At 58.8% G+C, this 20,022-nt stretch overlaps 2 protein-coding genes across 2 annotated transcripts; one reads left to right on the forward strand and one right to left on the reverse strand.

Annotated features, from left to right (window-relative positions):
- Window positions 1-729: 729 nt before the first annotated feature.
- Window positions 730-3,031, reverse strand: SIGMAR1 (sigma non-opioid intracellular receptor 1; the record flags this gene model as incomplete). Its single annotated transcript, XM_080574474.1, has 4 exons — window positions 730-1,871; window positions 2,131-2,223; window positions 2,353-2,553; window positions 2,884-3,031. 4 exons carry the CDS (start codon window positions 3,029-3,031, stop codon window positions 1,645-1,647), a joined length of 669 nt encoding a protein of 222 aa, XP_080430600.1. The 3' UTR covers window positions 730-1,644.
- On the forward strand, window positions 3,030-8,028 carry GALT (galactose-1-phosphate uridylyltransferase; the record flags this gene model as incomplete). The annotated part of the gene is made up of 11 exons (XM_080574473.1): window positions 3,030-3,260; window positions 3,898-4,068; window positions 4,154-4,229; window positions 4,342-4,390; window positions 4,572-4,701; window positions 4,941-4,997; window positions 5,311-5,433; window positions 5,519-5,651; window positions 5,907-5,990; window positions 6,079-6,233; window positions 6,313-8,028. 11 exons carry the CDS (start codon window positions 3,030-3,032, stop codon window positions 6,376-6,378), a joined length of 1,275 nt encoding a protein of 424 aa, XP_080430599.1. The 3' UTR covers window positions 6,379-8,028.
- Between the last annotated feature and the right edge of the window lie 11,994 nt (window positions 8,029-20,022).

A 20,022-nucleotide genomic window follows, 5' to 3' on the forward strand; every position in this document is an offset into this window, starting at 1 on the left:
AAAGAAATCAATGGGCAAGAGAAAAGACCTGTCCAGAGCTTTGATTTTCTCATTTTAATGGCATACTTATTTACTCCCACCAGCGTGCCCATCGGATTTTCATTACGCGGCCTTCGCTGTAAGTGGAGCGGTATTGATACGAGCTGCTGAGTTAGCGCCTTCCCGCGCGGGGCGGCGCAGGATCACTCACGTCCCCCGACAGGCCCGCAGGAACGCTGGCACGCACATAAACACACCCCTGTGCACGCACACACACACAAACACATCCTCCTGGACTGTGCACGTGTGCACCCTACAGAGGCACGCACACTGCTCTATGTGCACACACACAGATTTGTGCATACGTGCCCAACGTGCGTGCTCACGCTCGTCCTCACCGTATGGATTGGTGCACAATTGCTCTACATATATCCCAGTGTGTGCACGCACGTCCTGACCATATCCCCTGCCAGCCTTTACCTATATGTACACCCACACCTGTGCACGCCCAACCCACGCACACCCCCTGGTCCTGCTTGCACCTGTGCACGCACACAGCCTGTGCACCCACCGAGTACCTCCTGTGCCCGTCTCACACCCATGCACGTCGCCCTGCTCTCCACGTGCCCGCCCCTGACCCACAGCACCCCTCTGGGGACACCCGGCTGTCCCCAGGACCCGGAGCCGTCCGGACCCTGCCCCACGCCCCGTGGCAGGGGCTCAGCACGCTCCAGAGACTTCCCAGGCGGGTGGGATGAAGACGTTTATTACTGACATCTCTTTTTGGGTGGCAAATTAAGACGTAGCCCGCGTGTGGGGCTGCCGGTCGGCGGGACAGGGCCAGTATGGGGAGCGGGAGGAGGGACATGCTACAGGCCTGGTGGCCAGGACACACTCACACACACACACAAACACACACACACAATTTTGGCAACAGCACGGAAGTGACAGCCCTCCACCGAGCAGCGAGCCCGCGCGGGTCCGGCGTCGGGCACAGGGCTGTGAGCGGGGTCCGCACCCCAGCTCGGCCAGGGACCCTGACGGGCCTCGGGCAGGGGAAGCATTTTGAGGGGCAAAGTCCCATCCTGAGCTGATTCGGGGGTTCGGGCACCCGCAGACACTAGGTACGTGCACAGCCTGGAGGCCACGCTTGGTTAAGGCGACAGACGGTGGCTGTCCCCCCTAGGGGGACAGCAGGGGGGTGTGTGGGAAAGGGACCCTCCTCCAGCCCCCGTATCCCCGGGGGAGATGGCACACTGGGGCCAGGAGCCAGCCCAGGACGGCCCTCCAGCGCAGAGGCTGGGCATCCCCTGGCCGCCTGGGGGTCCCGGCGCAGAGCCCCCCGGTGCCGTGGGGACACCGCGTGCTGCCAACCCATGTCCACGGGGACAAGAGCCAGGGCAGGAGCTGCCAGCTGGACGCTGCGCTCTGCGCTGACTGCAGCGGAGGCAGCTCGCCAGCCCTGCTGGGACACAGGGAACCTCCCAGCCGACCTCTGCTGAGGCTGCTCAGGGCTGGCTTTCCCCGTGCACCCTGCCCCGAGGGGCACAGGGCAGCCCGGCTCGCGCCAGCATCCTCCTCCCCAGGTTTTGGGACCTGCGGCCTGGAGAGGAGGAGGAGGAGGAGCAGGGAGGAAGGTTGGCAGGGAAGCCCAGATGGCCGGGCTCAGCACCCCAAGGTGCTGATGAAGGCGCTGGCTTCCAGGAGCAGGCCCTTGGTGTAGACGCGCAGGGTGTAGAAGAGGGTGAGGAAGTCCTGAGTGCTGAAGAGGGTGTCAGCCAGGGCGAAGGCGAGTGTGGAGGGGATGAAGCCCCGGCCGTACTCCACCATCCAGGTGCCCGCGCTCCACTGCACCGATGTGGCCTCTCCTGCCTGGTGCACGATGGTATCCCCTGCCAAAACACACACGCGTGTGGCATTGCTGCCAGCGGCTGTCCCACATCGAAGAGGAGATGTGTGGGGCCAGGCCCTGCTCCATACACCCCTGCCCCTCCCCATCCTTTCACACCGGGGCTACCAGCCGCTTTTTTATTACTGGCACCCAGTACGGTGCTGGGACGCGTGCAGGGGACACGGGGCGCCCCATCCCAAGCTCCCGGCTGTGCCAGCTGGAGGCAGGAGGCTCCATGACAGCCCCCTCCGTGTGCTTACCGGGATAGTAGATCTCACTCCTGGTGGTCCCCTCCTTCCACTGCCGGAACGTGCCCGAGATGACGGTGTCGGAGATATCCGCCCAGTACCGACCTGCGGAGGGCACAGCACCGGCTCTGAGCATCCCTGCCAGGGACGGGAGGGATGCCAGCCCCGGGGGAAGGATGCTGCCAGCAGGAGCAGGGCTAGCAGACCTTGGAGAACCACCCTGTCCCCACGTACCCGAGTGTCCCCCGGTGTCGACGGCCGTCCCGAAGAGCAGCACGTACTCGGTGAGGGAGGCGTGCAGCAGGCACATGGAGCCCATCCAGCCGCCCGCGTTCACGAACACCCACTGCAGGTCCTCGTCGGGCAGGATGTGGCCCGGGTGCTTCTTCCGCAGCTCCACGATGATCTTGGAGAAAGCCAGCTCATGGTCCAGCCCTGCGGCACCCGGGGGGAAGACGTCAGTCCCCGGCAGCGAGCGAGCTCCGACAGACCCCCCACTGCGACCCCATTCCCAGCCGTGGGGTCCCACCGTGCCCCTCGGGGGGGGTCTCCCTGTGCCAGACCCCCCCAGGCCCCGCTGTTTGGTGCAGCACCGAGCCCTACACCGCCTACAGGGCAGCGAGCGGGGCCCCGGCAAGGCGACATCGACCCGACCCCACCGATATCCACCCCCCCCCAACCAAGCCACGACCCCACACCCGTGCCCTACGGGTCCGGCCCTCCACAGCCCCTTCCTGGGGTTCCTCTTCCCCCACCCCCACGTACCCGCGTGGTGCCGGGCGAGCTGGGCGATCTCTGCGGGCTGGAACTCGTACCTCTTGCAGGCCAGCCAGCCCCGCAGGCCCTGCAGCAGCAAGGCCAAAGCCCCCAGAGCCAGCCCGGCCCGCAGCGCCCACGGCCCCGGCACCCCCATGGCTGCGGCCCGCTCCGCCCCGGGACCGCCCCGGCGAGGCCCCGCCGCCCCCCGCCCGCCTGCGCCGGCGCGGAGGGGAGGGACCGGGAGGGACCGGGAGGGACCTGGCGGGGGGGGGGGGACGGGAGGGGGAAGGGACGGGGCCGCCCCGGGGCAGGGCCCGCTGAGGCTTCCGGGGGTGGTGGAGGCATGGAGGAGGCCGGAGGGGGACGGGGGTTCAGTGCCAGCGGTACGGCGGGGGAAGCTGGGGGGGGGGGGGGGGGGGGGGGGCCTGCGGGCTCCGCTCGTGCCCCCCCGTGTTCCGCTCGTGCCCCCCCGCATCCCCACGCGTGTCCCCCCCACCCCGCTCGTGTCCCCTCATGCCCTACTCATGTCCCTCCGCCCCACTCGCGTCCCTCCGCTCCCGATGCACGTCCCCCAGCACCCCGTTCATGTCTCCCCCCACCCCACTCATGTCCCCCCATGCATGTCCCCCTGCTCTCCATGCTTGTCCCCCCACACCCTACTCATGCCCCCTGCACCCCACTCATGTCCCTCACACCCCACTCATGTCCCCCATGCCCCACTCATGACTTCCCGGCCCACGTGTCCCCTCGCATCCCCACTCATGTCCCCCTGCACCCCACTTACGATCCCCCACACCCCAAAGAGTGTCCCCTGCACCCCGTTCATGTCCGTCTGCACCCCACTCACGCCCCTCTGCACCCCACTCATGTCCCACACGTGCCCCTCAGTGCCCCGCTTGTGTCCCCCTGTGCCCCATGTGCTTCCCCCCGTGCCCCACTCGCGTCCCCCCCACACCCCACTCGTGTCCCCCATGCCCCTGTCACCGCGGGTGACCCTGCAGCCCTCCCCTCACCCCGCAGAGCACCAGCACTGCCGCTACAACCCGCTGCGGGACGAGTGGGTGCTGGTGTCCGCACACCGCGTCAAGCGGCCCTGGCAGGGGCAGCTGGAGGAGCCCCCCGCCGAGGACGTGCCCCGATGGGACCCCCGCCAACCCCCTCTGTCCCGGGGCCACCCGGGCCAACGGCGAGGTACTGCTGGGCACCCCAACACCCGCACCCCATCCTCTGCCTTGTGTCCTCCCCTGTGACCCCCATTTCCCCCCCCCCTCTGCAGGTGAACCCCCACTATGAGGGCACCTTCGTCTTCCCCAACGACTTCCCCGCGCTGCAGCCCGATGCCCCCGCACCCGGTAAGTCCTGGGGGGACAGCGGGGTGTTGGGGACCCCCTGGTCCTTAGGGGCTGGAGGGGTGTGGGTGCTGTCCGGGGCCCCTTCTCCCTCCCTGCTCTCTGTCCCCCCCAGGTGACAGCGACCACCCCCTGTTTCAAGCAGCAGCCGCCCGGGGTGTGTGGTGAGTACTCGAGGGGACATGGCTGTGACATCCATGGGACGAGCAGGATGGAGCCTGCTCCCTTTTCCCTTGCTTTTCTGTGCACGTCTGCTTGGATTTCTGGGGAGCTGTGCTTCCCCGGCAGGGCCACGGGGGTCCCCAGGGGTCCCCGGGGTGCCCCACGCGTGTCTTTTTTCCGCAGCAAGGTGATGTGCTTCCACCCCTGGTCCGACCTGACGCTGCCCCTCATGTCGCTGGCAGAGATCCGGGCCGTAATCGATGCCTGGGCAGAGCTGGCGGCCGAGCTGGGGGCCTCCTACCCCTGGGTGCAGGTCCGTGGGTGCCCCTCTCCCTGCTCTGCGGGTGGGTGCCCGCGTAGCTCCTGGGGTTGGGACCCCGTGGCTGGGTGTGGGTGCCTTGTCCCCACTTTGCCACCCCTCCCCGAGCCTCTCCAGGTGGCTGGGGGCTCCGTGCCCCTGCCATGCTCTTCCCGGTGTGCCGGGGACACCGAGGTGGCTGGCAGCGGGGACACGGGTGCTGGCACCTGTCCCCTGCTCTCCTCCTTCTGCAGATCTTCGAGAACAAGGGGGCGATGATGGGCTGCTCCAACCCGCACCCGCACTGCCAGGTGAGGCTGTCCCCACGGCGTTCACCCTACAAGAGCAAACCCCTGGAATATGCGACCACAAACCTCCCTGAATTGGGGTCCCCCCCAACCAGTGCCTGATCTGACCCCTCTCCTCTGGGGACCGTCCCTTGCTGCCACTCGTCACACTGCCCACCTGGTGGCAGCACGGACCTGCAGATGAGCAGGGTTTGGGTTTTCTTTTGGGGAGAGGTGTGAGCCCAGAGCGCCCGGGAGATGTTTTGGGGTTTGTGGGTGGGGTGCTGGAGCAGGCTGGTTGGGGACAGGTGACACAGCCCCCCCGTGTCCCTGCCAGGTGTGGGCCAGCAGCTTCCTCCCCAACGAGGCGCGCCTGGAGGAGCGGACGCAGCGGCAGTACCGGGACCAGCACGGCGTGCCCATGCTGCTGGAGTACGCCGAGCAGGAGGCGCGCCGCAAGGTGAGGAGGTGGCTGTCGCCCCGTTGTCCCCTGCTGTGGGATGTCCCCGTCCCTGGGTGGCTCCCTGGAGCTCCGTGTCCCGCAGGAGCGGCTGGTGGTGGAGAACGAGGACTGGCTGGTGGTGGTGCCCTACTGGGCCACCTGGCCCTTCCAGACCCTGCTGCTGCCTCGCCGACACGTCCTCCGCCTGCAGGACCTGCGTGACAGCGAGAGGGACAGTGAGTGGCCCCGACATCCTGCCCCACATCCCCTGGGCTCGGTGCTTTTGGGGAGAAAGGTCCATGGGTGCTGGCGGGGGGGTCCATCCTCCTTTTTGGGGTGATGAGGGACGTGGTACTCCATGCTCTCGGGATGCTGTCTGCACGGGTGGGGATCAGGGAAGTGGCCTCCTGCTTGTCCCCAGTGTCCCCACAACCTGGGGGGGGCGTTGGCCTGGCCATCTGGGGGTGTGACACCCTGCCCACCCTCCCCAGGCCTGGCCTCCATCATGCGGAGGCTGCTCATCAAGTACGACAACCTCTTCCGAGTCTCCTTCCCCTACTCCATGGGCTGGCACGGTGAGCGTCCCCACCCCTGCGCCCTGGGGGCTGCGTCCCCCTGCGCCCCCGTCCCCTCGCACCGCCGCTGACCCCCTTCCCTCGGCAGGAGCCCCCACGGGCCCTCACCTGCAGGAGGACTGCGGGCACTGGCAGCTCCATGCCCACTACTACCCGCCGCTGCTCCGCTCCGCCACCATCCGCAAGTTCATGGTGGGCTACGAGATGCTGGCGCAGGCGCAGCGGGACCTCACCCCGGAGCAGGTGAGCGTGGAGGGGGCCCGTGATGGGGACTGTCCCCAGGGCTGGTCACTCACTGAGCCTCCCCGTTTGGTCCCCGCAGGCTGCAGAGCGCCTGAGGAGCCTCCCCGAGGTGCACTACAAGCAGAGGCCCCAGGAGACGTCGTGATGGGGGCCAGCAGGGGCTCTGAGGCTGGGGCGAGGACCCAGCTGGGAGTGGTGGGAGCTGAGACCGGTGAGCTCGTGTCACTTGTGAGCCTTCTGGTTTCCCTGCTGAGGTGGCTTCTGCTGAGTTTTGGCACGGCTGGGTCCGGCTCGTGGGTGACTTTTACCTGTTTGGGTACCCCGGCCCTAATCCTGCAGCTTCCTTGCACGAGTGGTGCAGTTCCTACTGCTTCCAAAGCGAAGGGCTCACCCTCCTCCCAGTCCAGTCTTACTGGTGGGACTGGGAACGATGCCATGGGGCATCTCCAATAAAACCCATGAGCAAAGTGCCTCTGCCTGTGCCCTGCTGGCTCCTGGCGCTGTGTGGGGTGTCACAAGTGCCTTCGGGGTCCCCCTGGTGGGGACCCCCAGCTGTTGGGGGGATGATGCTGGGGTCTGCAGGGGAAGTGCCTGCAGCCCTGTGCTGCTCGCTGCTGTCTCTGCATTGCCTCCTCTTCCTCCCTGGGGGGAGCTCTGAGCCTGTTTGTGCGCTGCAGGTTGGGAGGAGCGGGAAGCAGGAGGAGGTTTGTGCTGCCCAGGGCACATCCACCTCGCAGGGCAGGGCTGAGGGATGGCAAACTTGCTGCATGGATGCTCCCCTGCAGCTGCTGAGCCAAGGAGCTGCTCCTCTTCTTCCCCCTCCTCACCACCTGGGGCTGCAGCCCTCATCCTGCCTGGGTACCAGGGATGCTGTGTGGGGATGCAGCGAGGGGCTGGGAGGCTGGCTCGGTGTGGGGCAGCAGCACCCGGTGCCTGGGGTGGGCTGGGGGATGGTTCAGGCAGCTCCGTGCTCTCCACTCCCCCCCGCAGCCCCTTGCCCTGGGTAAACCCCTGGTCCTGTGATGCCCCACGGCTGATTATGGGGTTTGCCCCATGGGGATGCTCGGTGGACGGGTCCGAGCACCACCTGCCATCACATCCTCGCACAGTTGTTTTTTTTTTAAATCATCACCAAAGAGCCATTCTCATAACTCCCTAACGAGGCCCGTATTGTTGTGAAGGCTGAGAGTGGTCCCGTGGGGGCCAGAAATCTTCTGTGAGCAGGGAGATGTTCTCCTCCTCAGGACTGATTTGCTTCCTCCAAGGCAGCAGCTCGTGGGAAGGGACGCGTCCCTGTCTGTGCTGATGATGTCCCCATCCCATGACACATCCCCCACACCGACCCTCAGGTCCCCAGTGCCCTGTAGGTCCCCAGGGTTTTTGGGAGGCGGCGATTGGGGTAACCCCACGACCGCCTTCATCCCCTCTCCTCCTCCTCGCAACAAGTGCATCCGCAGCCACCTCGCACCTTCCCGGCTCTTCGCTGGAAAAGTGGCGACGAATCGGTTTAAGTGTGGCGATCCAGATTGGGGTAATTAGCCGCTGAACCGGTTGTAACGAAGCTCGTCATCCCCCTGCACGCGCAGTTAGCTCTGATTTAATAGCCCACCGGCTCCCAGCCCGGGCCGCCGCGCGTCAGCCCGGGGCCGTAAATGAAACTCGCAGTAAGTCAAGCGGTATTAAACTTTACAGTCGCCGTCTTTAAAAACGAGACGCTTTCTCCAATAAATCACGGCGAGTGGGATTGTAAATATCAAGGCAGGATCCGTATTGCTTAATTAAACAGCACCTAATGAACAGCCTGTTTGTTGTGTTGTGATTTAGGATGGGAGACGGGGCGTGCCGAGGAGCAAAGCCCTGCTCGCAGGTAGCGACTGCTGAAACAGCACTGAGACACTGCACGGGCTTCCCTTGGTTTAATTTCAATTTTTTTTACCCCCCAAAATGTGAAAAATTCAGCGGGGAAGTCAGCTGTAAGCGGGGATGCTCCTCGTACAAAGATCCCATGGTATTTGTACCCATGGATGCTCCTGGTACAGATATCCCAGGGTATTTGTACCCTTGAATGCTCCTGGTACAAATACCCCTGTATTTTTAGCTTGTGTGAGGGGGTGGAAAAGCCTGGCAGGGAGAGACGGAGCCTTTCCTGCGGTGTAGGGAGGCGGGGGGGCCGGTGCAGCCGGGGATGCAAATGCCCTGCAATTTGTAGGAACCGTCGCTGCTGCGCTATAAAGCCCCGGAGCCTTTTTATGTTTCGGTAGTTGCAGTCTGGTTGTAATCAGAAAGGCAAAGACGTGATTTGTGGGGAAGAGATGAAGCTGGGTGCGGGGCTGCGGGGTGGCTGGCTGCCCCTGGGGGCTGTGGGGACTGCTCGTGGCCTTGGGGACGGGGGAGACCCCCAGCATCGCCAGCTCCCTCCGAATCCCACAGTCCTCTGTCCCCAGGGCTCTGCTCATCCCTTTAGTGCCACCTCCTGAGCCCCAAATCCTGCTGCTCCCCCCCATCTCCTCATTGCACAGGTGAGACAATAAATAAGGGAAGTTAATCTGTGATCGGAGCGTTTTAATCAGGAAAAAAAAATGTATTAGTGCAGGCCTGCTGGCTCCTGCCAAGTGCACTTTTACTGTCCCTCCTGGTACCGGCTTTATGGCTGTCATTTCATTCCGGTTTTAGTGTTGTTTTTGCCCTTATTGTCGAGTTTCTCCTTGCCTCCTGTTGCCTGTGATTGGATTGATGGAGACAGGGGAGGAAGGAAGGGAGGGGGAGAGGAAGGAAGAGGAGGAGGAAGGGAGGGAGGAAGGCCCCGTTGCTCCTGGGGGAAGGGAGCAGCCCAAATCCCCGTGTTCCTATCCGAAAGGCACCATCAGGTGCTTAACATGGAAAACAATTAAAAAAGATTTAAGCAGATGCTAAACACCCTCGTGCCCTGCAGCAGGCAGCTCTGTGCTAGTTGGAAACTGGGATGCCAGGGGAATGAAAAGCGAAAAAAAAGAAAAAAAAAAAATTCCAGAAAACAACTCCGTTTTAGCTGTTGGCACAGCACCCAGCTTGTCCTGGGCAGCCTGGAGCATCGGCCCCGGGCTCGGCAGCTGCCTTGGCAGGGGCTTGCCAAGGGGCTGAGACCATTTTGGAGCAATTTTGGAGGTGACTTGCCCGCGTCTCTACCAGCTGGTGTCTTTTCCTGGGCTGCTGGTCCCTGAGACCTCCCCATAAGGGATTTCCAGAGACTTGGGGACGGTGGGACTGCAGCTGGGTGTCCGGGCTCTGTGTGCGCTCCAGCAGCCCAGCCCTGTGGGACCTCGTTTGTTATCACCTGAGAGCTGCAGGTGATTAAACAGCATCACACTGCAGCATCCACGCGGTCAGTAAGCGGCGGGTTCCCCCCGTCACCCCCAAATGTCCTCTGTGCCCAGGGCTGGGGATGGGCAGGAGCCCCCAGGGGTGGCACCCTCATAAATCCCCCCCCCTGCTTGCTTTGTGACCCTTTCCACCCCATCTGCAAATCCCCCCGGGGATCAGAGATGCTGAAAAAGCAACTGCCCGATTCCGGCTGCTTCCGCAGTGTTTCGGTAACAGCAGGACCCCGCTCCATCCCAGCCCCTTAGAAGTTCCCGAAATATTGGCACAGGAGGAAAGAAATGACCCCCAGCCCATAACCCGCCCCCTGTCCCCCCCGGCAGGGACCAGCAGGCGCATAGGGGCCTCGCCGTGATTGTGATAAAACCTGCGGGACACCAAGGGCATCGCTATGATTTGTGCTGTCTAAATGTTAATCAGAATAATAATGCCTATTGAGACAGCTGTTTTAAAAGGCTGTGATGTCGGAGTAAAAATTCCAATAAAACTCTATTAGCCCTTCCTCGTTACACTAATGGTGCCTGCTGCTAAAAGCCCCCCGCTATAGACACCCGTATTAATGGGCTTATTACAGGAAATAAAATCCGAGGCTGAACATTACAGTGAAGCCTGATTAATTCAGCAAGGTAATCTTTTTTTTTTTTTCCCTTTTTTTTTTTTTTTTTTCCCTCCTCTCTCCCTTTTCTCCCCCCCACCCTTTAGTTAATGAATGTGCTCCTCGAAGTGCCAACTGTGGAGCTTGTCTTGGAGTTTGGCGATGCTTTTAAACTTATTTTGTTGGTGCAGAGGAAGCTCTGTGCTGGCCCCTGGTGTGCGTGGAGGAAGGGCTCTGCAGGGACATCCGTCAGACCTGGTGAGAGAGGAAGAGGAGGGCCAGGAGCGAAGGCCCCGCAGTGCTGGGGAAGGGGACAGGGGCTGTCCCACAAGTGGCCCTGGCTTGGTGGCCAGCCCCTTGCTTGTCCCCGGGGCTGTCCCAAGCTGCGTGTGGCAATGCACACGGCAAGAGGCAGAAATCCAGGACGGACACACCGCTGCTCGTCCAGGCTATAAATAACTCCCATAAAATCCTCTTCCCAGCCTTTTTGTTTGCAGCCAAACCCTGCCAATGGGAAAGGAGACGGCATCTATTTTACGGGCGGCTGGAAGCCGGCTTTGCATTTTTCTGGCTCGTGTAATCCCACAGGTACCCTCGTTTCTTCTCTTTTTTTAACAGCCTTTTGCTTCACGTGCCTCCCAGCCAAGTTTAATTATGGCCTCGGCTCCCACTGCCTGGGGAAGGAGAGGGAAAAAGCTGGGAAGGAAGGAGGGGAGAGGGATGGAGGGATGGAGGGATGGAGGGATGGAGGGATGGAAGGAAGGAAGGAAGGAAGGAAGGAAGGAAGGAAGGAAGGAAGGAAGGAAGGAAGGAAGGAAGGAAGGAAGGAAGGAAGGAAGGAAGGAAGGAAGGAAGGAAGGAAGGAAGGAAGGAAGGAAGGAAGGGATAAAAGGGAAGAGAATAGAAGAGAAGAGAAAAGGAGAAGGAGAAGAGAAGAGAAGAGAAGAGAAGAGAAGAGAAGAGAAGAGAAAAGAGAAGAGAAGAGAAGAGAAGAGAAGAGAAGAGAAGAGAAGAGAAGAGAAGAGAAGAGAAGAGAAGAGAAGAGAAGAGAAGAGAAGAGAAGAGAAGAGAAGAGAAGAGAAGAGAAGAGAAGAGAAGAGAAGAGAAGAGAAGGAAAGAGAAGGAAAGAGAAGGAAAGAGAAGGAAAGAGAAGGAAAGAGAAGGAAAGAGAAGGAAAGAGAAGGAAAGAGAAGGAAAGAGAAGGAAAGAGAAGGAAAGAGAAGGAAGGAAGGAGCAGTACAAGTTTGTGCCCACCCTGGGAAGCCAGGAGCAATGCTTGGGTCCCAGCCTTGCAGAGATGGCATTTATCAGCCTCATATCAGCCCTCAGCATCAGTCCCCCAGCTCTCCCTGCCCGGGGATTTGCTGTGATCGCTGCCCATCACAACCTTTTCTGCCCCCTTGGGGGGTGAAGGTGATGGGTCCCCATGGGAGGATGGGCTGTTGAGTGGGCAGAGGAAAATACAGGGGAAGGAAGGAAGGGGAAAGAAAAAAGGAGAAATCAATTTAGCTGCAATAAAGCCTCTTACTGTATTAACTGCTAATCCACAAGTACACAAACACACAGAGGGAGTCCTTGGAATAAAGGCGTTTAATTAGGCTGTTTGCTCAGCGCTGGCTCTGAAGGGTCTGGCGCGATGGGACAGCGGGCACGGCGGGACCGGGGCGACGCTCGCTGGGGCCACCGCTGACCTTCCCCTTTGCTGCAGGCCACGATGCAGTGCTGTCCCCTCCACGGGGACACGGACCACCCCTCCGGCCACCCCTGGGTCCCCGGGGGTGCCGGGGGCTGAGCGGGTGCCCCCAGGCCGGGGCAGGACGGCGGGCATCGCGGGGCCGCTCGCTCTTTCTTCCTCTCCTTTTCTTGCCTCCGGGCGGGGAGGGGGCTGCGGGGGGGGCTATAACTCTTCTCTGCTCCTGTTTGATCTGCCAGCGGGCTCAGCAGGGGGAAGACCCCGTCTCGGCAGGCTGCCCACGAGATAAAAGGCATAGAGGGCCCAGCCAAGACATTTTTTCCACTGCTCCCCCCCCCCCCGTTCGCCCCTTCCTCCATCCCCCCGGTTTTCTTGGCAAAGGACGAAACGGGAAAATGAGCGTACGCCTTTCAAAGCCCTTCTTCTTTCAATATTGAGCGGGGCCTGGATCCCCTTCTGGATGCCGGATTGCTGGCATTCCCGCTCCCCACGCAGCCTAAACTGTAACAGCTGGGGGCTGGGGGTGACGGCCGGGGGCTGCCAGCACGTGCCCCAGACGGGGGCGACCTGGGGGGGGGGGGCAAAGCATGAAGAAGTGGGCTGCCCAAAGCCAACAGGGCTCTGCTGTCCCGGATGTTCTCTGGGATTTGGGAATCCCATCCTGCCCCAAGCAGGGATGCCGAGCACCCCGGGAATCCACAGGCCTGCTGCTCTGGGCCCGGCCGAGTGTTTAACATTTTCCAGAGATTTTTCTTCTGATTTCACCCTTTTCTGTTTGATTTTGTTTGAAGATGATAATGATCTTCCATTTCCAAATGAAAAGTCATTTGGCACCCATGGGGGGAAAAAAAAAAAGATTTATTTTTCATTTAAAGCTGTTGAAACAGGATAGTTAAACTATCACATGTCTTTTTTTTTTTTTTTTTTTTCCCCTCAAGGTTTTTGGAAAGAGAAATTCCTCCGAAGTGACCTTTTCTTGGGAAGTGTTTTGATGAACTGGCGCTTTTCGGATGAAAAAGCATTTCTGTCCAAAGCGCCTGGTTGTTTCTGAGGCAAAGGGCAGGAGCGGAGGGGCCTGGGGCGGTGGAGCGGTAGGGAGAGCGGTTGGTGGAGGCAGGAGCCGGATCTTGGGATTTCTCCAGCCCCTTGGAGAGGGTGATCCTCCTGGAGGCTATGCTGAAGCACGCGGAAGGAGGTAGGTTGCCTTCATCAAAGGCAAGTTATGCCTGAATAATCCAGTAGCCTTCTATGATGGAGTGGCTGCGTCGGTGGACCAGGGAAGAGCTACTGGTGTCACCCACCTGGACTTGTGCAAGGCCTGTGGCATGGTCCCCCACGAGACTCTTTCCACTGAACTGGAGGGGTATGGGTTTGATGGACGGACTGTTAGATGGATAAAGAATTGGCTGGATGGCCAAAGTTACAGTTATGGCTCAATGTCCAGGTGGGAACCAGTAACAAAAGGTGTCCCTCAAGAGTTTGTGCTGGGGCCAACACTATATAGTGTCTTCAGCAATGGCATAGGTAGTGGGAGTGGGTGTTCCCTCAGCAAGTTTGCAGATGGCACCAAGCTGAGTGATGCAGTTGTTAACTTCAGAGGGAAAGGATGCCATCCAGAGGGACCTTGAGAAGCTGCAGAGGTGGGCCTGAGCGAAACTCATGGGGTTCAACAAGTTCAAGGGCAAGGTCCTGCACCTCAGTCGGGGCAATCCCAAATGTCAGTACAGACTGGGTGACGGGTGGATGGGGAGAAGCCCTGCGGAGAAGGACTTGGGGCATGGGCGGGACAAAAAACTGAACGTGAGATGGCGACATGCACCTGCAGCCCAGCAAGCCAGCCGTGTCCTGGGCTGCAGCAACACAGCGTGGGCAGCAGGGCAGGGAGGGGATTGTCCCCCTGTACTCTGCTCTCGTGGGACCCCACCTGGAGCCCCGCACCCAGCTCTGGGGACCCAGCACAAGAAGGACACGGAGCTGTTGGAGCAGATCCAGAGGCCACGAGGATGCTCAGAGGGCTGGAGCACCTCTGCTGTGGGGATGGGCTGAGGGGGCTGGGGGTGTTCAGCCCGGAGGAGAGAAGGCTCCAGGAGACCTCACTGCAGCTCTCCAATCCATAAAGGGAGGTGAAAAGAAAGATGGAGAAAGAAATGCTCCCTGAGGGGCAGCTCCCCCTTCTTTAATTGCATTTGGGCGTCCTCACTTGCCACTTCCCCACGTGCTGCATGTGCCACGTCACTGCGCTGTTGGTTCGGGTTTATTAACCGGGGTGTCAGGCAGGGGCAGATCAAATGGCTTACGAGGGCCTAAGTGCATCACAGCAACGCCATTATCCCTTGCCACCGAATTCATAATCTCCGCAGAAAACTAGAGCAAGCCAATCTGAGAAGCCCTATTCTCCCTGTGCCCCCGTGAGCAGGGCCCTAATTATTTTACCTTTCTTTATAACTATTAATCCCATCCTCACCAGCTGCCTGTGATTTTACCTGGGATCTATACAGTAACAACACGGGCTGGCTGCACACATGCTTTTAAGCTCCCCACAGCGTGACACAGCTCCGGGGGTGCTTTTTGGGGCGTCCCCTTCCTCATGGGGCCGTGGTGGCTGGGGACCCTTCCTGCGGTACCCAGCAGGTGGTGGTCATGTGTAAATAATTCCTCCCAGCCTTTTCTTATCGGAGGGCTTTAATGGTGTATTCCGTGGCAGGTGGGCATTGCCCGTTGATCATGGGCACCTGCTGCCTCGTAAGACATTTCCTTTAACATTTCCTGGGCTGGGTGCAGGCGCTGGCTTCCCTTCTGCTGCTCTCCGGGCCATGTCAGTGCCAGACAGCAGCAATCATCTGGAGGGAAAACAGGCGAAACCTCTTATCACGCCTGTGAGTCCGGTTGACACAGTCTTTCCGCTCTCTGATTGTATTTAATACCTTTCATTTCACATCTTTCAGCACTTCACAATAGGACCGACAGCCGTAATATCTGTAATAGCGCCTGCTCTGAAGGGACGCGCGGAGGTGGCAGTGTCTGGAGGAAGAGGGCAGGCGCAGGCTGGACGTAGGATGTGGGGGACACTGGGGCAGCGGGGGGCTCGCTGCTGGGGGATCAGCACCCCCAGGGTGTCCCCCCCCCCTCCAGGAGATGGGGACTTGAGCTTCAGCTGAAACATTTGGGGTGCCGTGAGATGCTGGGATGTGTGGGGGTGATGCTGTTTGGGGTACGGGGCCAGAGAGGAGCACGGGTGGGCTGCGAAGCTTGGATGCCCTCTCCCACCTCTGAGGGTGTCAAACAGCCCCGAAGCCCTAACCCAGCACCTTCTGGGTGGATTTTGGGCCAGCTGTTGGCATCTGGGGGAGAGACTGGGGTAGACCTGGTGAAAACTCACTGTTTTTCCCTGCTGGAGCTGCTGCTGAGCTGAACGCCAAAGAAACAAGAGCTGCCTGCTGGAGCTGGAAGAGGAGAGGTCAGGAGCAGGGCTGCTGAAGTTTTTGGCTTCAAGCAGCCAGGATGGCCAGAGATGAGGCAGATGAGGGCTTGTGGGCTTGGGGAGCTGCAGGGATGGGGCCAGCAGCCACCTGCTTCCCTACAGAGACCAGGAGGAATTCCCAAATTCAGCATCCCGAATGGCTGGCCCTGACACCATTGCTTTGCATAGGAAGCAACTGCTTCCTCTCAGCTTTTTACTCCTCGCCACATTTACGTCCAGGTGTTTAACTCTGACCTTGGATCAATTTCTTGCTTAAAGTTATCCATTTTCCATGACAGGGGCCTCGGAGATGATGAAAAATTGACATGGTGTAATAGCAGAGAAGTGCCTCTGGATTTGCAGCCAATCTCTCCTGCGGCATGGAAATAAAGCGCTCTGAAGGCTGCAGAATAGCTGAGCAAATCCAATAGTCTCATTTTATATAGGTGTATATATATGGGTATGTATATGTGTGTAGCTTTATACATATGCGTATTAATATTCTCCACCCATTTCATTGCAGCACCTGGCCCTCAGAAATACGGCTCCTAATGCCAGGGGCTAATGGGAGATGTTTTTATTTGTCCTTGTTATAAAACAGGTATCTCCGTATTAACTTTGCAGGGCATTATATTGATGTACTGCAGTAAACTTTATGGCAGATTTCACAACCCTGTTAAGTGCATCGTCTTAGGCAGTAATATCCAGCCAGGAAGAACAAGAGAAGTCCTTGCAAGTGATACGTGGCCAGGGGAGCAGGGAGAGGTGATGCTGATACTTGCATGGTACCTGCCACGTGTAGGATGCTCCCCACATCCCAGGTGAGGGTTTTCTCCCTTTTCGGCTGCTGCCAAAGCCTCCCGGAGCTGTGCAGTGATTGCATCCCCTGGTTTCTGGCTGGCTGCTCTGGCTGCTGTTTGCTCTCCTCTCCCCCCGCCTTCCTCCCCCCCCAGTAAATCTAACGTGATGCTCACGCATCCGCCGGTCACAGATAACTGCTTAGCTTAAAACCTGTTCAAATTCCCTTCACTTATCTGCTAAATGGGATCTCAGTTATAAATAGAGTCCTGTGGTCATGGAGGCTGATTTGGGCAGGGGCTTGTTTGGCAAGGAGTTTTACAGAAATCCGAGCAAATTGCTGGGAGAAGCTGAGAGATAATAACAAGGAAAATGATATTAAACTGACTTCTCTGCTCGCCCCTCATCCCTCGGCCATTAGCAACCCATCAGGAGAGCACAGTCCCCTGGCAGACAAGATGGCACAGGTGAAAGCAGATCAGGTGCAGAGGCTGGATCAGGATCCCAATGCTTTGGAGGCTTTTGGAGCAAGGACCAGGCTGGGCAGTGGCTTAGCAGGGCTGGGGCTGTAATGGGGCGGTAGGATTAGAAGAAAGGCCCTCAGTTATGAGTTCAGCATCTGCAAAAGGCAACTGTCCAGAGGGGCTGCTTGGGACCATAGGTGTGTGCGGGAGAAAAGCCCCGTTGATGCTCCATCCCTCCAGCATTGCACAGACACTCAGAGTATCAAAGGAACCCCTCAAAATTAATTCACTTTGATCTTGGCATAGGATAAAACTCGCATGGGGAAGTTAATCCATTGGGTAGGACTGTTGGTCACCGGTGGTGATGGGAGTCCCCATCACAAGGGTTCTTACTGTGGTGTCTTCGGCTGAACCAGGAGAGATGCTGCAAAATGTCTCGTTTCGTACAAACCAGCCAGCTGCCACCCTACCTGAGCCCCAGCACATGCATAATTCAGTGCCACTGGCACACCTCAGCTACATGCAAAACATCCCTTAAGCATCCTGACAGCACCAGCCTGCATCACCACTGCTGCAGGAGCAGATCCTATTGACCTCCTCCAAACATCATCTCTGCACTACGAGGCCACTTCTGCAGCAGGGACACTTTGGAACGTGCCACCCGGGAGATAGATCCGCACCTTCAGGCACGCAGATGGAGAGGAACACCCAAAATTCCCTCCTGGAGGGCTCCTATTGCAATTAGTCAGGTATTTAATCGTGAAGGTGCCACGGGGAGCTAGCAGTAGGTCCTTTCTCCATCTTTTCGTTAGCAGGGCTTGGGGCAGTTCCCTCCAAGCCCCAAGGGGGTGGGTGGGAGAGGGACCCGGTGGCAGCCCGAGGTCGCCTTGGCCCAGGAGTTGTCCCGGGGACAGGGTGTGGAGCACTTGGGAACACGGGAGGAGGTTTGACAGAGGGCAATTTGGGTGAAACAGCATCGGGAGTGTGAGAGCAGATTTGTTTCCAATCTGGAAAACACCTCCACCGGGAGCGCGAGGAGCCTACGGAGCTGTTACTTTTGGACGAGGGAGGCAGAGAACTTGATCTGCAAACAAACGGGAACTGGCAAAGCCGTCAGCTTTTTGCTCTGGTTTCTTTGTTTCCTCTGAGCTGGGCTCTGCCTTTTTTTTTTTTTTCTCCTTTAATTTTTTTTCTTTTAATTTATTGAAATTCTCTGGATCCCGATTCACTTTCTTTGCTCTTTATTTCTTATTGCTTTGGCTGAAACATTAAATCCCCAGTACGACTGGGATCAGGGCACGAATAAAAATAGCCCGTGGAAAAACAAACCGAACCGAGGAGGAGGCGAAAACAAGCCTTGGCGTGGCCGATCCTCGGTTTTGGTGGCAGAGGACGGGTGACACCCAGGTGCAGGACAGGGACAAGGGGATGGCAGCTGGTGACACGAAGGGTTGTTGCTGGCCCTCGCGCGATGGGGTGGCCAGATGGAACCGGTGGGCTCCCCCTGGCTCCCAACAGGCAGGGTCTCTGCTAAAATTGGCCTCCTGCCTCGATGGGCAGGATAAGAGGGAAATGTCCCTGCCAAGGGGTGAGGCCGGATGTTTGTCCTGCGGTGCCGAGGAGGAAGCCTTGCCTTGTAAAACATCCCTGGGTAGCCGCAGGGGCACGGCGGTGGCTGCCAGTGACCTCCCCGCCTGCCCGTGCCTCTGCAGGAAACAGCACCCTTTGCCACGAGGGGGGAAACTGAGGCACGGGGTGATGGCATCGGTGGTGGGGAGGGCTGGGGACTGCTGGGCACCGGCCCCTTCCCTCTGCGGAGGCAGCCTGTGTAGTCAGCGTGTCAGGCTGCTCCCCCTTCATCAGCCTGAAACTACCATTTGAAAAATAAAAAAAAAAAAAGGAAAAAAGGAAAAGGAATCCAAATCTTCAAGAAGTCACTCAGGCTTTTGTCTGGGGTTTGTTTCAAAAACAAAAAAAGGAAAAAATCAAAGAAACAGATGTTTCTTTTTGATATTTAAAGGGGTGCGTGGCTGCATCCTGCTCTTGCTTCCAGCGCCGTGAATCCGGAACAAATCCACAGCGAACCCAGAACCCAGGCCTGTTATCTCAGTGGCTCCACGGGCAGAGTCTAGCCCCCCAAATTTTGGGGAAGGGGCTTTCCCCTCTTTCTGTGACACCTTGCTATTCGTGAGTATAGGAACAGATGCAGCTGCTGCCTGCCTGCTGTGGTGCTGCTCTGGGAACGTTTCTCCTCCCTGGTGTCTCGTCTACCTTGGAGCAGGGCCTGCTGCTGCCTTGATAACTGGATGGAGAGGCTGCTGTCCTCGTGCTGCAGCCCCCACATGTTTTTGGGTCAGCTTCTGATTAAATGGTGCTTTTCTAGCACCCTCCGTGGCTGCGCCTCGAGGAGACTGCTCTTGTCAGCAGCAGGCAGAGGCTGCTGTCACAGGACATGGGCCTTGTTTGCATTTCAACTGCAAAGGAGCTGGAGAGAAGCTATGTCCCCTGCCAATCACCTTGAAGCACAGGGCCAAGAGCTGAAACACCAGGCACGGACATGTTCTGCCGCCAGGGTTTGTTTCTGCCATCTACGGTCTCTGGTCTGTGTCAGAGCTGGGTTTGGCTCCTGGTAAACGAGCTGAGAAAGCTGGAGCTCGAGCTGTGCAGGAATCTGGTTCCTTAGAGCTGCAGCTGGTTCCTGCCTTGCCCAGAAGAGATCATCGCTCTGCAGATCACACCAGCTACTGGCATCTGCTCGTGGGCATCTGAGCTGAGAAAGGAGCTGTGATGAGCCAGCAGCCTGTTAGCCACGGGGCTCAGCAAGGCCGGGGCTTCTCACCGCTGCCTCCCTGGGGACAGCCTGCCCCCAGAAGGTAAAGGTGCACCCCAGAAATGCCTCGTCCTGCACCCAAGATAGTGCTTGTCAGCAGCAGCTGGAGGTTTCTGCGGCATTTCAGGGGGGGATTTCTGTGTTTCTACCACCAGGTTTAACTCCTGGTCCGGGAGAGATGTGCTGCCCATGAAAAGGGTGGGTACTGCACCTGGTCCCTCTGCAAATGACCGTCTCCACCCCTCTGGCACCGCAGACATCCTAACAAAGCCAGAACAGCTCCGTGAGGATGCTGGGCACTTTTCAGAGAAGGTTTTGCACTCCCTGATCAATACCTGAAGCCTCCTGCTGCTCCGTATTAGGGCTGAGGTTCAGGGACCGTAGCTGATTAGGCACAGAAGAAAGCTCTGGGCTGGATCAGAGGCATCCAAGATGTCAGATCCTCTTTACTCATCAAAATACAAAAGCAAGAATCTCATCTGGCTGCTTGGCTGTGCTGAAATAATAGCTCATTCAGGAGGTGGAATTTAAGCCTAAAAGCTAACATTTGTGGTGTGTATTTATAACAGGCAGGCACAGGGAACCTATCCAT

Source organism: Anser brachyrhynchus, assembly GCF_964034855.1.
Source record: "Anser brachyrhynchus genome assembly, chromosome: Z".
Classification (NCBI taxonomy): Eukaryota; Metazoa; Chordata; class Aves; order Anseriformes; family Anatidae; genus Anser; species Anser brachyrhynchus.